General features: G+C 35.2%; 1 protein-coding gene across 1 annotated transcript in view; it reads right to left on the bottom strand.

The window, feature by feature from the left end:
• Positions 1–18314, bottom strand: part of LOC136029192 (leucine-rich repeat-containing protein 58-like) — a 29362-nt gene extending 11048 nt beyond the window's left edge. The window contains exons 1-3 of the mRNA XM_065707330.1: positions 18185–18314; positions 4407–4971; positions 1455–1671 (exon numbers count right to left, since the gene is read on the bottom strand). Of these exons, the coding sequence (XP_065563402.1) occupies positions 1455–1671; positions 4407–4948 (759 nt within the window). The 5' untranslated portion in view covers positions 4949–4971; positions 18185–18314. The remainder of the gene's footprint in view (positions 1–1454; positions 1672–4406; positions 4972–18184) is intronic.
• Between the last annotated feature and the right edge of the window lie 353 nt (positions 18315–18667).

Genomic DNA, 18667 nt, shown 5'->3' with positions numbered 1-18667 from the left:
CGACTGATATATTTACAGACCAATTTATCACCCTACTGAAGTCCACCAACCAGAGGTTTTATACAACGCTTTTTGATAGTGTTGCTTTCGATAGTAACTGGGGATCAATAGCATATTAGCCCTATTCAGGCTAAAATTTATGTTTTGTGGCGCAGCAGGACAAAATCGAATCGAGAGTTCGTTACGGCGGGATATAGTCTGTTAATTTAAAAAAAGGCAGGGGCTTCCGATTTTCGTTGAAAAAAAAAACAAGTTACGATATCCTCCGAAGAAAACGGAAAACAGAAATTCACATTGTTTTTTTTTATATTGAAAAAGAATTTTACAAAAAAAAATTAACAACAAACCCGAAGTTCAAAAGCTTGTGTGGGTAAACATCCCCCTTTATAAAACCCTACTTACTCACTCACTACCAGCCGTACTTACTTTCTCCTTCCCCCACCAAAATATCCAACACATTATAAATATTCACGACTGAAATAGATGAGGAAGACACATAACCATTCATCTAATGTAAAAAACCTCCACGTCCCCTCATAGAAAAATGTGATCGTATTATTAAGAAATAAAAATTGTACTTTCATAGATAATAAGGCTGAGGGCTGAGATTTTGAAATTAATATTATAATTTACAACATCAAGATAGCACTTCTTTTTGGGTATTTTTCCTCCTTTTTCTAAAAGTATGCAAATTTTTACATGCTAATCAAGTTTGAAAGCTGACTTTAAGCTTTGTATATTTTATATATTCGGAATCAGTACAAAAAGTAGCTTTCTTTAATATATTTTTCCTTTTCAAGTTGCTGTTTTTTACAATTGTGATTACTATTGACAATGGGTACCCTTGTAATTACCATTCCTTAATAGAAATAGTTTGATAATTGATATGATTTTGCCAATGAATCTTTCAACGAGCAAATATATTTCGTCCCTACACAGACCCACTCAAAATACATTAGTATAAAGTGCAGAATTAGTGTACCCACAAAAAAGAAAGGCAATACATCGGATTCTGAAATCCTTCGCCCCCCCTCCCAAACACACAGAAGACTCCCAAAGTGCAAAAAAATCTTAATACAGCAAAAAATCGGAATTTACTAATATGAAAAGTCTATTTTGCTTTTTGACAATTAAATTCTGAAATAAACAAATTTAATATTTCAAATTGTGTACTTGTGCCATTATTGTGATTTTTACAAATTTTTTTTATTCTCTTTAAGCATTAAATTCATGGAAACTTAAAAAGACAAAAAGGTAAGCGACCCCCCACCCTTCCACCAAAGTCCTATTTTAGGATGGTTCCATGTTTTAAGCAAGTGCAAATACCTTGTTTTAAAGATCTAACACGTCTATAATCATTTTTATTATACTTACGACCAACTTGGATGAATCCAATTGCTGTACACTAAAAAATGAATGCTAAAAGAAAAAAAAGAAAAAAGAAGAAACTATACCTCCATCAGACCACCAAGCTTGGCAATTTCTTGAGGTAATGTTGTCAACCTGTTTTTGTGTAAGAGTAAAGATTTTAGTTGTTTCAATGCTGCAATGGATGTTGGTAGACTTTCTAGATGATTTTCACTGAGGTTGAGTACCTGTAGGTGAGACAAAAGACCTACTTGAGCTGGTATTTCTTGGAGTTGATTACCACCCAGGTAAAGAATCTGAAGTCTGTGGAAAGACTAAACATTAAACTGGGGAAGTAAATGGACTATTTTCAATAGCTACAAGCTTATGAATAAAAATATATAATTAGCCTTCAAATTATTAGCAACCCTTTTAACTATGGTCATTTTGGCATACCTATGTAAATTTACATCATAATAATTAAACCTACATAAATTATTTAATAATTGAGCATGTTTATGGATTTTGTTTCCCGCTTACCTTTTTCTTTTCTTATAAACATCAGAAGCTATTATTTATTGTTATTATCTATTTTCATTAGCCTTGTTTACTATAATTAAGCAACTGAATTAAGCCCTTGCTCAGATCTGAAAATCTTCTCATAATGTAACAAAGACTAGCACTTACTTATCAGTAAAACTAGAAGCTTTAGGAATTTAGCCCCAAGGATAAGGGTCATCTTTCAATCATTTCGTTTTTAGAATCTACTTAGCTGAATTAATCAAAACGCTTCAAGTTACGCCTTCAATTTTATAGAAGATCAGGAGGATAAAAACAGGGAGGAGATTCCTCCCTGCTTGCTGGGAGAAGATTACAAAAAATAGACAAGGTGGTTAAAGTACAAGCCCTGAATAGGATGGTGATGACAAAGTGTTCGCCAGTGTGTTGACCTTAGGTACCGGAACTCTACATTTTTTTTTAAGGGTATAATAGGCTATCAGTCAATAATCCATTGTTTCCATAAACAAGTTTTTATTTGTTTCTAAGGCAAAGCAGACACAGTAAGGTAGCAAAAGCTAAAATTTTTTGAGAGCTAAATATCTTGATGGCTAAATTGGTTATTATGAAATATGTTGACCAATTGATCAAGCAAGCTCAACCAAAAGGAATGGGCTATGAATCTCAGTTTCACAGAAAAATAATAACAACAAATTAATAAAAATAAGGAAAGTCATTTGAATTACGGTAGCCACCACAAGAAGTTTTAATTGCGAGTGTTTTATTTTTGCTTTGTTTTTTTTTAGACTTTTAAATATAAGTTTAGGTCTATAGGATCAGTTGGTCAATTCTATCTTCCAGGTGTCCAAGCTGTCAAAAAATAGACTTATCTTGAACAAGAGCATTGACAGCCATTTAGGCGTTAACAGAGAGGGAGGCCAAAATATAACCTTAGTCACATACATTGACCGTGATCCCCAATGAGCGTATTCGTCACTCAAATCGCAGTGGGAAGATGTCCCTGCCACAGCTGTATTGCTAGTTGTCTAAAAGTTTTTTTGCTTTTTTTTTAAGAACTAAGTAAGCATGTCATGCCCTTTTCCTTGCTTACAGAATTACTGCAACTACTACTAACAACTCACTGCAGCACTAAGCCGCCCGAGGCCAAAATAGCTGCGTACGCTCCTTCTCCATCCTTATCTGTCCAAGGCTACCCTCTTCCCCCATTCCAATGTCTTTTATATCTTTCCTTACGACATCTTCCTATGCAATTTAGGAAGATCTGCTTTTCGCTTGGCTCTAGATGGATGGCCAAAAAGGACGATCTTTGACAATCTCTCATCCTTCATCTACAAAATATGTCCTAGCAATGTCAAACTTTCTCTCATTATAGCCCTAGAAAGTGGGATGGAAAGAAAGATCATACAGAATAGTATTTGAAATATAGTTAGTCAGAAGGACTCCCAAAACTACCCATAGAAAATCCCCCTGGAAAACCTTTAACAATCCTCCTCTGTCCTTCGAAGCACCCACCTATCACAGCTATAGTTGACCAATGTCACCGCTGTAGCTTCTAATATTCTAATCTTGGTTCATACAAATTCCTTCCTATTCTTCCAAACTTTCTTAATTGTGAAAAAAACACCCCCCGCCTTGGCTTTTTTACTTTTAACATCTTTACTGTATCCACCATCTTCACTAATGATGCTACCCAGGTAAGTGAAGCTATCATATTAATCGACTGGTTGGAGAATAAAACTTTCGATACCAAAATCATTGTTATTATATCCCGAAAGCTTAAAAAGAAATTTTATTTTAAAGGCCATTATTATCAAACAAACAACCAAACTTTTCAGTTTTTTTCCTGTAAATTTGTACTTTGCAACTTAGATTGACAGTATATGGATTAAAAAGCCTGGGCTATTACAACCCAAGGTAATGTACCTGTTACTTGTGGGCTACCAGCTGAAGCAATACCTATCTTGTTTGCGTTTTTTTTAATCATTGGTTGCCTACACATAACCGTCAATTTTCCTTTTTTTTTTGAGCTTTTAGTGTTTGCCTGTCTACCAAAAATATCTACTTTAGGACATATGAAAATAGGATGGCATTTTTTCCTTTTTTTGTAGAAATCTTAATTCTTTAAGTTTTCAATGAGTACATTTTATAATAGTATTCTGTTTTTGAATATCAATAGACTGTAAGTCAAACTTTCTATTTAACATTAAAACAATGTTTTTCGTTGCCAGGAACTAGTACATACAGTATGCAATGCTAAAAATGAAACTAGGCTACTTCAACCTTGACTAAATTCTGGTAGTTGTCAGTAATAAATTTAAGTGGAGCTTAATTTAATTTAAATATCTGGGACACAAATTGTCCAAAGATGAAGGGTAAATGATTTTTTACTGACTAGTGAGCATGACAAATCAACTGTATTATGCAATGTATTCTAATGAAAGTCTTTCTTCTTTTCTCATATTGGCTAAGGTACATAATTTCTTTTTGTAGATTCTATTGCTGAAAAATATACTAGTTATAAATAAATAATATATAAAAACCTTTGTAGTTTTGCAATTCTTCCAGAAAATCCAGTTATACTGCCTCCTCCAATATACAAATACTTCAAAGTAGTCATATCATAGACTTGCTCTGGAAATCTGGTGAAATGATTTCCGCTCAAGTTGAGTTCTCTGAGCCTAAGCCGACCAAAGTTTTTTGGTAGACCATTCTCATCCAAACAATTATTCTTGATTATCAAAGAGGTAAGATGCTTCAACTCGATGATCACATCCGGTAAGAAAGTTAAGCTATTGGAGCTTAGATCAAGAAGTCTCAAATTATGGAAGTACAAGACTTCCACTGGCATTGTAACTAAATCATTGTGGAGCAGTAAGATTGTTTCATATAATCCTGTTTTCTCTGATACTTGCTGAGTTTGACATTCAGATGACTCCGTAGATTCATTAGGAACTAAGGCTATTTGCTCCATTGTTCTCCCCATAGCAAGGTTATCTAGTCGAAGATATGACAAATCAAGACTACGGTTTGGTGTCTTTGGTTCCTGAGTATCACTACTGTCAGATGAATATATAGAAGCCATCAGAATGGGAATAGCTGACTTTCCTGCAAAGATAAAATAAAAGTAAGCCAAACTATGAACTTCATAGCTGCAAAATAATGGTGGTATAACAAAATATGCACTATTTTTCCCTTTTCTCCCGTAAAGGTTTGGTGGAGAAAGAGGTAGATTAACGAACGTTTTCAGGCACACAAATACTATAAAACTGGATTCTATTAAACAGCCTATCAAAAATGACGTCAGAGAAATATACAGGATGCACCATTCAAAATGGATAAGCCATAACACAGCAATAGAATATTCTCGAAAACGCCATTTTCACCCTTACCCATGGCATTACACACTGGCTCGACACAAAAGAGGAAAAAAACATGAAGGACAAAAACCGATAACATAAATCTTCAGTCAGTAAAAAATTAGAGACCAAAAAGGCAGTTATGTAGGCAAAAACCACTAACAAGCCTTCCTCTTTACTAAAGAATGCAAAAAGACATTATATAATAACCAGTATTTTTCAAATGTAAGTAGAGAGCGACAATAAAACTTAAAAGAGACAGTATATGTAGTTTTTCTTGGAACGACTCCAGAGTTTCTTTAGAAAATTGACATCCTGGAATTTTTCTGCCTAAAAAAAGATCTATATAGGTCACGAGTTCGAGAAAATTCGTTAAGAGCCTCGGCATTTTACTAAAATAGGTGAAAAAACTGCAGAGTCCGCTGCCTCATCAAGATCAAGTAGTCAAAATAAAAATGATTTTAGAAAATTTCTTCCGCTATCACATGATAAGTCAATATTTTAACACCAGTTTCTGAACAAGAATTAAAGAATGTAGTTACTCTTTTGAAAAATGGTCATTCTGAGGGTATTGATGGATCATCGACATTTTTGTTAAAAGAAACATTCCCCCAAATCTCACGCATTTTATGTCATATAATAAACCTGGCATTTAAAAACGGGACGTTTCCTTCGTCATTAAAAGATTCAAGAATATTGGCTCTTTACAAAGAAGGGGAGAAAACAAATTCGTCAAATTATCGGCCAATATCGCTCCTGTCGGCTTTTCTAAAATAATTGAACGTTGTCTGTATAATAGAATAGTGCGATTTTTAGATCATTTTGAAATGATAAATCAGCTACAGTTGGGATTTCGGAAATGTCAATCTACCGATGATGCGGTCCTATTACTAACACAATATGTCCATGATATTCTTGACCGTGAGAAATTCCAGCTTCCATTTTTATTGACATTAAAAAAGCCTTTGATTCAATATCTCATAATATTTTAATGCATTACTTGGATCATTACAGTATAAGAGACCAGCAAAATCCCTAATAGCATCTTATATTAAGGACCGTTCTCAGTATGTTGATGGAGGTGATGTTTCATCTGAAATGACTCGTCAATCTAATACCGCTGGTCTCCCGCAAGGGTCAACACTTGGTCCCCTACTTTTCTTAATTTATGTAAACGACCTGAATAATTCAATGAGAATATTTGGTTTAAATGTGTAATTTGTGGGTGACACTGCGTGTAATGTCGCAGGGAAAGATATGAGCTGTTTGAAACTTGCATTTGAAGAAGTTTTCAACCATCTTCTATTGTGGCTTGAGTCAAATTACCTAGCTCTTAACGCTAATTAAAAAATTCGTGGTTTTTTCATGATGTAACGCTGCAGTTCCTGAGCTTCAACTAATTGAATCAAGTGATTTTATAATAAAGATTTCACGGGCAGCAACTATGCGATACATCGGAGTCTTCCTTGACTCCAATCTATCATGAAGCCTCATATATCTAATCTACGGATGAAATTGGGAAGAAATATAGAGATAATGCGAAGATTCAGGTCATCCCTTCCCTTTGAAGCAATGAGATCACTTTATTATGCACTTATTCATTCTCATTCAATGTTTTCATCACTTGAATACCTTAACACAGTTAGTTCTCATGTTGCGCCACTTCAGAGACAACAAAACAAAGCTTTGCGAGTCCTTAAGAGTTACTTGCTTTCCCTTAAATTGTATCCAGCGAAGTTGTCAACAGATTCTCTATATTGCTTTCTTAATATCCTTTCTTTAAGTGACTTCCTTTTTTGTGACTGTTGAGTCTATCCTCTTCAAACCGAAGTCTGATCGTGGTTTGCTTCCCTCATTTTTTCGTTCCTCGAACCTTTTCCCATTTATAAGAATTGAGCATGGACATCTAACTATAAATTTAATAAATTGTATCAGCCAAGAATAATAAATGGAATATTGAAATTTTCGCTTTGGAACTCGGTAACCAAATATTGGAATATTTATACGTCTAAATTGGATAGTTCAAAATCCATTCAAACAACCAACCAAAAACTTAGATTTATGTTGATATATTGAATTTTGTTTGTGATATCTGAATTGTCGTTGGTTAGTGCGGATCGCCTTTGGGATGTTAAGTTTGTTCCCATTTTATCTGGTTTTTGATGATACTGGACCTGGGCATTCTCCAGGGTTCTTGGTATCTTTTATTTATTATTATTATTTTTTTTATTTATTTCGCTGGATGTGTAAACGGGTGGTGTAGTTGACCGGGTAATGACAGGAGAATATGTTTGATTACACTTGTACGATTACCATGTAATGAAGTATGGATGTTGTATTTATTTAAAGAAGTTTTTTTCCATCCCATGCATTACAATTTTGCCTTCTCAGCCAGGCTCTGGACCTTTTGTTATTTATTTTGTTATTAAAAAAAACCCTGAACCCAATTTTGGAAACAAAAACCCATGAGTGGCGTCATGTTTATGAGCACATTTCAAGAGCATATACACATCATATTTGCCTCAGTAGTGGCTATATCTATTTAGTGTCTATGATCCAAGCAAAAATACATAAGGAATACAATCAAGTATAAAATTCAAAGTGTAATAAGTTGTTTTTTTTTCAAAAGGTGTTCAGCAGTTTCATAACACCTAGAGGACAAAAGAATGACAAAGAAATATATGGTTAGATTGCTTGAGACAACGACAATTACGAGTTAAAATTAAAAGTGAAGAACAAAGAAACAACCAGTTAGAAGAAATATGCAGTAAAGTGACAGCGAGAATCAAAAGTGAGAACCATAACTTGTCAACAATATTTTGAAAATTGGTATCCTGGGATTTTTTGGCCTGCAAAAAGGATCTACATCGAATAGATTAAAAATGGAAGTGAAGAACAAAGAAATATGCGGCTAAAAGATATGCCACAACGAGAACAAAGAAATATGTGGTTACAAGCGGCAACAAGACCACATTCAACATTATACAACTAGCTTTCAATGAAACACATCACTTAAGCACTTGTTTGGAGAAAATTGGCCAGCCTTTGAATAAGTTTAAACCAGTGCTGAATAAAAGTTGATTAGAGCACTAATTAGATTAGACATTTGGCGGTAGACTTGTCAGAATTCTGATTAATTTGCCAGCTGATAGATAGATATACCATTCAATCTACAATCCAGTGCCTTTTCCAAACATAAAAGTTACTACCACAAATTTGTGTTCCCAATCCCATAATGGTTGGATAAACCCTAGGCTATGAAGAAAGTGTTACTTTTTTTGCATTATTTAGCATTATAGAACAACTGTTGATGAGAAATATGTATTGAAAATGATAAAAACCAACAATAACAGCAAAGTTTTGCATATAGTCGATAATGTACAAATAGCCCTTTATATATAGACCTTACCTTACCTTAGTTCCTCCAGGGTCAGGTGTGGCGCATAGGGCGTCTACAAAGCCTCGCCAGACGTCTTGGAGCAGAGCTGCAGCAGTGACGTCCTCAAATTGCGGTCGGAGTGACAGCTCTGCTGTCCTCAGGTCTTGGTTGTACTGTCATCTCAAGGTATGTTTTGGTCAAGTTGTTCTACGCCTCCTCTCATGCGGTTCTTGAAAGTCGGTCCTCAGGCATTTGAAGGACATGACCAAGGTAGGTCCTTCTCCTTCACTTTGGGAGATTGGTAATAAGAGGCCAACCAGTTCATTGACAAACTTCTATATTCGTGACTTTCTCCTGCCACAGTATGTTCAGGAGTCTTCTAAGTCACATATTCTCAAACGCTTGGACATGCTTCTCTAACTGTATATTTAGTTTCCAGCAATTGTTACCATAAAGGAGACTGGACATCACATTGCTGGTTAGAAGATGTAGCTTTAAGTGTTGAGAGCATTTACTAGTATGCCAAATTGGTTTCAGTTTGGTGAGAGCTGAAGTTGCCTGTCCTATTCTCCTTTTTATTTTTTTTGTGCTTCCACCACCATGTTCAATCCAACTTCCAAGATACTTGAATTCCTGGACTGGTTGAATATCATTATCCCTGCATCTCAGTTTCAGCAGAGAGTCAGATATGGCCATACTCTTAGACTTGTTTAACACCAGACATTATCCTGAAGAACCACATCTCTCCGTTTTTGGTTGGAACACAGCATTTGCTATGTTCATAGAGGGTATTATCATTTTAGCTAGTTTTTAAGATACTCCATAATACTTTAAGATCTTCCATAAAACATATTGGTCAATAGAGTCAAACGCTTTTAAAAATCAATGAACAGTAGGTAGAGCTTGGTGTTCCATTCTCTAGGCTCCTCTGCCATTAATCTAAGGATGGAAATTAGATTGGAGCAGGATCAACCAGGCCAGAATCCATGCTGCTCTTCTTTGGGATGCAAGTCAAGGGCTGCTCTCAGGTGATGCAGTATGACTGTGGCTAATAGTTTACTAGCATCAATATTATATTGATACCTCTCCAATTGTCACATATTAGGGCATCTCCCTTCTTGAAGAGTCTTACTATAATTCCTCTTGTCCAATTGACTGGGATCTTCTTGCCATTTCAGACACTCACTAGAAGGGCAGTCCATACAGTAATACAGAATCGAAGGGATACCTTTAGCATTTCTGCTTTGATTCCATTGACTCCTGGTGCATGCCCGTTTTTCAGCTTTTTCCTAGCTATTCTTACTTCTTTGGTACTGGGAGGATCAGCACTTATGTCAATTTGTAAAAACGGTGTGTCAGGTACTATTTCTCAGTTGTCATTAGAAGGGTGAGCTAATCTCTGACCCCAAGAAAGTTGATAAATGATGGGCCTTATTAGGGACAAGTAGTTTGTTTTCTTGCCAATTATCTCATTTGACAAATGATATACCATATATCATTCAAGTCCCCTTTTTGGCAGCTTCTTCAGCACATGCTGCTTTCTCCTTAATCATTTTTTTTCTGTCACTTCTCTTGACAGCTTTATCTTTCTCATTATAGCAGAGCTGTAAGCATTCTTTTTTATCAGGGCTTGATGATCTAAGGATAGCTGTTTTAGTATCATTTTGTTTCCTTATGTATTCTCAGGTGTTATCAGACATTCACTCTTCTTTCGTTCTTTTCTTGAGTCTGATGGTTGTATTGGCCACATCATGGTATGTTTTCTTGATTGAGGCCCCAATACATTCCAGATCTGTGACATTATCATGTAGGTTTAAGGCTTCAAATCTGTTTTGCAGGAATATGCAGAAACTTCTTTGTGTAACCTGATCCTTCAACTTGTTTGGAAACTTTCTTGGCGCTCTGTTTCTGAGCTTTAAGCTTAATTTGGATTTCAGCTACCACAAGAATGTGATCTGAATTCATGTGCACTCCTGGAAAGCCATGTACATTAAGCAGGCTGCTTCTCCAATGTTTTGATATCAGGAAGTGCTCTATTTGATTTCTTGTTGGACCATCTGGGGACATCCATGTGTATTTATGAATTGTCTTGTGCTTCAACAAAGTCTCACCTATTACTAAATCATTACTCACTGCATAATCCACAAGAAGTACACCATTACCATTCATTTCTCCTATGCTGTGACAGCCTAGCACTTGTGCACAGTAACGGTGACCTGCACCAACTTTGACATTTAGATCATCAACAACACACATTATATTGCAGCTGGGAACATCCTTAGTAACTCCCTGCAGCATGTTGTAGAAAGTGTCCTTTTCGTCATCATCAGCTTCATTTGTTAGTGCATAACATGTGTTATAGTCAATTTTGTGTGGTTGGAGACAAAGCAAACTGTCATTAAGTGTTCATTGACTGGGTTACAGCTCGCCAATGCATCGTGTGCACTTGGTGACATCATAACTCCCACACAAGCCCAGTGCATTAAGGAGTCTCCACTATATGCTATAGTGTATCCATCACCAAACTTCTCTAAACTACTTCCAGTCCACCTTATTTCACTGAGAATCACTATATCCATCACATACTGTTTTGTCTCTTCAATAACTTGTTCTATTTTCAAATCTGGATCATGGTTCTAACATTCCAAAAACCCATCTTCATTGTTTCTTTTACAGTTAAAAATCAAGTCTGGGGGCAAGCAGGGGTTGTCATCTGAAAGGAGGATGTATCTGAGGCAGTTGTAAATGCTTCAATTGCAAGGCTCCCCCCCCCCCAAGGATTTCCTCTCAAGGTCCTGGGTGTGGGTTACAAGCCCACAGCCATAACCTCCTTACCTTATCCAAGCTTGGGACTGGCTACTCTGCACACCAAAGTATAAACAATAGGTCAACCCCCCCCCCCAAGGATTTCCTCTCAAGGTCCTGGGTGTGGGTTACAAGCCCACAGCCATAACCTCCTTACCTTATCCGAGCTTGGGACTGGCTACTCTGCACACCAAAGTATACACAATAGGTCAACTTTCTTATAGATTTGAATGGGGGTTATGTATCAGGAAGAGCTAAATTGAGTTAGAGGGGATGATCTCCAGGAATTGAGTTTAATGGTAGTGAGATACATGGGAGTTGAGTTTAATGAAGGTTCAGATGTATAAGGTTAATTTCAAAGCTTTGAGTTGAATGGGGTTGGGGTACATGTGAGCTGAGTTGAATGGGTATGAATTGTAAGGGGTTGAGCTGAATGAATTTGACTTGAATGGAGGCTCAGTTACAGGGGGTTTAGATTAATAAGGCCTGAGTTGCAAGAGAACCACTTCATCAAGCCTTAATGATTCTTCTGCAATTTTCTAGTCGTTTAATGGAAAGACAAATGGATGAAAGACTAACCATTAAATGACCAAAAACTGACTGAGTCCAGTGAATGTTTCAAATTGTTAAAAAGTAAACCAAAAAAAATCTAATGTTTTTAAAATTATGGTAAAGATGAAACACATTCTATTTTTGACATTAGTGTGCTGTGTAACTCATGTAAGGTTCCTTACTTAAGTTGTAATTTTTATATTGGGAGAGCCTACCAAGAACTTGGAAAGGGCTCCATGAAAACAAATCATCAATCAAAAATTGCTGAAGCTACAAAACAAAAATCACAATACTGATTCTGCATTATCCCTCCAAGCTCTAAATAGTCCTATTAATAGGATGGACTAAGTTTCCATAGATTATCTAGATAATTTGAGTACCCTAGATAAAAAATTTATATTAATTAATTAATATATATTATTAATTATGTGTACATATATATATATATATATATATATATATATATATATATATATATATATATATATATATATATATATATATATATATATGTATATATATATATATATATATATATATATCTATATATCTATCTATATATATAAAAATAAGTTGTCTGTCTGTCTGTCTGTGGATCAGGTGACGTCATGTTTCTGTGTCGGCTGACGTCATGTTTTCGACTGACGAAATTACGAAATTACATTGGGACACAAATGACGACCAGGACACCGGCACATAGGGAATATAAATGACGACCAGGACACTCAAAGAGAAAGCGACCGGGACACAAGGAATGTTCAATTAGCAATCACCATCAACAAAACACCGTCAACAAACCATCACAAATGACGACCGGGACACAGGGAGTATAAATGACGACCAGGACATAAGTAAAAAAAAACTAAAAAAAAAGGTAAAAACTACAAAAAAACTAAAAAGAAAAAAAACAAACTAAAAACTAATAAAAAAACTAAAAAAGCTAAAAAACTAAAAAAACTAAAAAATAAAAAAAACTAAAAACAGGAAACAAAAAGAAAAATAAAGGAGAAAAACAAAACTAAAAAAATAAAAATAAAAAAAAAATAAAAAGAAAAAAGAAAAAAAAACTAAAAAAACTAAAAAATGTAAAAACCAAAAAAAAACTAAAAAGAAAAGAAGGGGAAAAATACAAAAATTTATTTCATCATTTACCATTTCAAAAACGAATGTATATACAGACTGGGACACCGGAATACAAATGACGACCGGGACACAGGGAATATAAATGACGACCGGGACACAGGGACACAACTACAACGGGGACGCCGGGGGGCACAGGGGGATATATAAATGAAGATGGGGACACAGAGAATGTTCGATTAGCAATCACCATCAACAAAGCTCAAGGGCAATCATTAGAATCATGAGGTATAACTAAAAAAAACTAAAAAAAAGGCAGAAAACTAAAACCTAAAAAAAAGACCAATTCAAAAACGAATGTATATACAGACTGGGACACTGGGACACGAATGACGACCGGGACGCCGGGACACAAGGAATATCAATGACGCCCGTGACCCTCAAAGAGAATTCACAGACTGGGACACCGGGACATAAATGACCACCGGAACACATGGAATATAAATGACGACCGGGACACCGGGGGGCACACAGGGATATATAAATGACGACGGCGACACAGGGAATCGTCGATTAGCAATCACCATCAACAAAGCTCAAGGGCAATCATTAGAATCATGAGGTATAGATCTGAATATGGATTGTTTTCCCATGGACCATTATATGTTGCATGTTCAAGAGTTGGTAAACCTGACAATCTATTTATATGCACAGACAATGGGACAGCAAAGAATGTTGTATATTCGCAAGTTTTACATAGTTAAAAACATATATATATATATATATATATATATATATATATATATATATATATATATATATATATATATATATATATATATATATATATATATATCTATATTCATAGGTGGGACATAGGGACACAACTACAATGGCGCGTAACTAATATGGCGCGTAACGACTTACGCGCGCGGGGGGGCTTGGGGGGCGCGAAGCGCCCCCACCAACTAGGTGTTGGGGTGGCGCGAAGCGCCATAAGTTGTCTGTCTGTCTGTCTGTGGATCAGGTGACATCATGTTTCTGTGTCGGCTGACGTCATGTTTTCGACTGACGAAATTACGAAATTACATTGGGACACAAATGACGACCAGGACACCGGCACATAGGGAATATAAATGACGACCAGGACACTCAAAGAGAAAGCGACCGGGACACAAGGAATGTTCAATTAGCAATCACCATCAACAAAACACCGTCAACAAACCATCACAAATGACGACCGGGACACAGGGAGTATAAATGACGACCAGGACATAAGTAAAAAAAAACTAGAAAAAAGGTAAAAACTACAAAAAAACTAAAAAGAAAAAAACAAACTAAAAACTAATAAAAAAACTAAAAAAGCTAAAAAACTAAAAAAACTAAAAAATAAAAAAAAACTAAAAAAAGGAAACAAAAAGAAAAATAAAGGAGAAAAACAAAACTAAAAAAATAAAAATAAAAAAAAACTAAAAAGAAAAAAGAAAAAAAAACTAAAAAAACTAAAAAATGTAAAAACCAAAAAAAAACTAAAAAGAAAAAAAGGGGAAAAATACAAAAATTTATTTCATCATTTACCATTTCAAAAACGAATGTATATACAGACTGGGACACCGGAATACAAATGACGACCGGGACACAGGGAATATAAATGACGACCGGGACACAGGGACACAACTACAACGGGGACGCCGGGGGGCACAGGGGGATATATAAATGACGATGGGGACACAGAGAATGTTCGATTAGCAATCACCATCAACAAAGCTCAAGGGCAATCATTAGAATCATGAGGTATAACTAAAAAAAACTAAAAAAAAAGGCAGAAAACTAAAACCTAAAAAAAAGACCAATTCAAAAACGAATGTATATACAGACTGGGACACTGGGACACGAATGACGACCGGGACACCGGGACACAAGGAATATCAATGACGCCCGGGACCCTCAAAGAGAATTCACAGACTGGGACACCAGGACATAAATGACCACCGGAACACATGGAATATAAATGACGACCGGGACACCGGGGGGCACACAGGGATATATAAATGACGACGGCGACACAGGGAATCGTCGATTAGCAATCACCATCAACAAAGCTCAAGGGCAATCATTAGAATCATGAGGTATAGATCTGAATATGGATTGTTTTCCCATGGACCATTATATGTTGCATGTTCAAGAGTCGGTAAACCTGACAATCTATTTATATGCACAGACAATGGGACAGCAAAGAATGTTGTATATTCGCAAGTTTTACATAGTTAAAAACATATATATATATATATATATATATATATATATATATATATATATATATATATATATATATCTATATTCACAGGTGGGACATAGGGACACAACTACAATGGCGCGTAACGACTTACGCGCGCGGGGGGGCTTGGGGGGCGCGAAGCGCCTCCACCAACTAGGTGTTGGGGTGGCACGAAGCGCCACCCCAACAGCTTATATATATATATATATATATATATATATATATATATATATATATATATATATATATATATATATATATATATATATATATATATATATATATATATATATATATATATATATATATATATATATATATATATATATATATATATATATATATATATATATATATATTGATTAATTAATTAAAAACATTAATGTTAAGATGACTAAGCTGCTTGAACTAAAAATAAATGAAGGCAAAGAGGTGATATTGGGTAACAAGATTATTGAACAAGAAGATAGCTTCATATAGCTGGGTAGTATTATTGGTAAAAAAATGGTAGATGCAGTGAAGATATCCCAGATGGTTTTTTGCAGTTTCTATGAATAGTTCTTCTTCTATGAATAGTTTTAAGTACTTGTTGTCAAACAACAAGACCTGTGAAAAATGTGGTATTATCCCAATTCCTAGGACAATAATTAAAGAAAGGTTAAGATGGCTGCAATATGTTTTATAGATGAAGGATGAGAAATTGACAAATACTCATCCTTTGGCCATTTATCTGGGTCCAAAGAAAAAGTAGGTTTTTCTCAAATGGTGTGAGTAGCAGTAGTTTCAGGGATAGAATGGAACTTTAAAAAAAATACATCCCCAAGGGCCTGGTCTAGAGACACAGAGGAAACTCTTATGAGCCATAATTATGACAATTTCCGTAATACTCTCTACTTATGACACTAAAATATTATGCAAAATTCCTTAAATTCTAAAAATTTATAAAATAGATGAATGAAATTAGAGAAATGTAGCACACTGGCTGAGCATAGGCCATGAATAGAATTCCTGCTCAATCTAATACTTGAAGGTGTAGGCTATTTTCTGTTCTTCTTTGCATTTAGATTTTTTTTTTTCTTGAGGATTCTGGCAAATCCTTACTGTTGGGTATCCATCTGTATACAGATAGGCAGAATGAGGGATGGGGAACTAATACCCAATTTATTTACTTGCATCTCTTCAATTATACAGATTAAAATTCCTTAATAGACCTTGAACACAACAAGGTGTAGAACAACTCTCTCCCCTTCAGAAAATCTGTGGACAATCAGGTGTTGACTGATATTATGAGAGTGATTGGCAGGGTTAGAGAAGGTTTAACATGACAACCTTTATGCTAAAATTTATCTATACATCAACTCTTTTAATTTGGTACCCTGATATTACTCTCCTAGACTGTTACCAAGGGCTCAAAATGTAATTTTCAACAGTAGTAACTAGTAGGGTATATTTGGGAAGAGCATAAAAATACAGTAAATTACAGTTGGCCAGCTCTTCAGAAGGAAACATTCTAATAAAATAAAAGTAGTACAATTAGATTCCTTTTTTTACAATTATTCAAAATATGGTTGATTTTTTGGCAATCTAAAATGTGGAGATTAATGGAAACAAACATAAAAATATAATCAATAAAAAGTGCTGCATAATATAAGAGTTTCAACAAATACTGTTTTTTTTATATATCCTAGGTCTATGTCTGGTACCTTTGTAGGGGGGAGGGAGATATATTGGCATGAATTTGACCACAAAATTGGGAAAAGGAATAAAATAAGGAACCCAACAGTAATAGTATTATTTTGTTAGCATATTCCCATCAAAAGAGCTGCCAAACTGCAATTTTATCACAGGTGTATCTTGTTATGTGTTCACTATTTAGGTAGTAAAGTCTAGGGCTATACCCAGCCTTATTGGGAGGGGGAGACTGTAAATAAATGATAATTATATTTAGGAAGAGCATCAAAAGGAGAATCCATTAATAAGTCTGGTAAAATTCTAGTTTAGTAGCTTCTTGCTATCTGGGAAAGGAGTTAGGTTAGGAAAATGCAACTTTTGGATAGCCTATGGGTCTTCAGGCTAAAGTATATCCTGGGAAGTATTTTAAAGTACCCACCTCTACTCCTTCTCCCTCTAGAGGGCCCTGAAATTCACCTACTTGACAGGTCTATACCTATTGAAATTTTGACTAAACTACATTTTACCTTAATTTTCAGTTCTAGTTGCCTTTTCTCTGCCTTTAGATCTGAAAATGCAATTCCTGTTATTTGAGTAAAATTCTGAGCCATATCAATGTTTTTTTTTTTTCAAAATTTAGGAAATGTATTTGCATATCTTTAAAACCTTATAAATTGGGATTGAACAAAGTTGTGAAGCTGAAAACAATTTTTTATTACTTCATTCAAGCAGAAGATCTATTTTGCAAGGTTTCACTTTTATAACACAAATATTTTTAAAGTTCATCAAAGGTCAGGACCCTCTAGAGGGAGAGGGAGTGGAGGTAGGTGGGCTACTTCAAAATACCTTCCTGTGACATACTTTAGCCTGTAGACCCATCCCTGAAAGTTTCATTTTCCTAACCTAACCCCTTTCCAAGACAGCAAGAAGTCACTAAACTAGAATTTTACCATAAGTCTTCTAGCTTACTTGTTTTGTCATCTAGGCTTGTCTGATTTCTGCCCCATAATATACCTTAAAGAAAACTTAATTTATCAAGTTCAGCAGTTTTCTCAGTCAACAAAAGGCTGATAAACTGCTGCATTATCAGTTAGCCTACCAAAAACTTTCATCAGTATGAACTTATTTCCTGTTTCCCATCTCCCACTACACACCATATCAAATTACTTTTCAGCAAAAAGTCCAAAAACCAAGCACCTTTAAAGACTGCTTTCGTTAATTGGTCGCGTTTTGACACTGATGCCCTTGCGACCCCTAAAATTGATTATTTAACAAAAAGACTTTCAATGAGATACACATTTTGAATATTTTGCCGTTTAAAGCTGAGAAGATAGCGACTGGAAAACGAAACTTTTTAAAAACTGCCCGCGCTTACATTATTAGAATCAATTTGTATGAATAAGCCACGGTTAATAATTAAGTCACGAATTAGCAAGGTTTTCTAAAATACCATACATTTCTTAAATTCATTAACTGTAAAATTGAGAAAAAAGTAAAAACTAGCGTAATATTTTGTATTTAGTGCTGAAAACCACTAGCCAAAAACACTTCCCACTGTCAGATTTGCTTCTCCAGTCCACCTAATTCTCGTCTCTTCGCTAATTTTGGCAGCTTTCAGCTAGCCAATAATAATAAAAATACAAGGTAAAGCTAGGCTTCTTTTGAGCTCTAGTTTATGAA

The sequence above is a fragment of the Artemia franciscana genome, chromosome 7, assembly GCF_032884065.1.
Source record: "Artemia franciscana chromosome 7, ASM3288406v1, whole genome shotgun sequence".
NCBI classification, from domain to species: domain Eukaryota; kingdom Metazoa; phylum Arthropoda; class Branchiopoda; order Anostraca; family Artemiidae; genus Artemia; species Artemia franciscana.
This window is presented reverse-complemented; position numbering and strand designations above follow the sequence as displayed.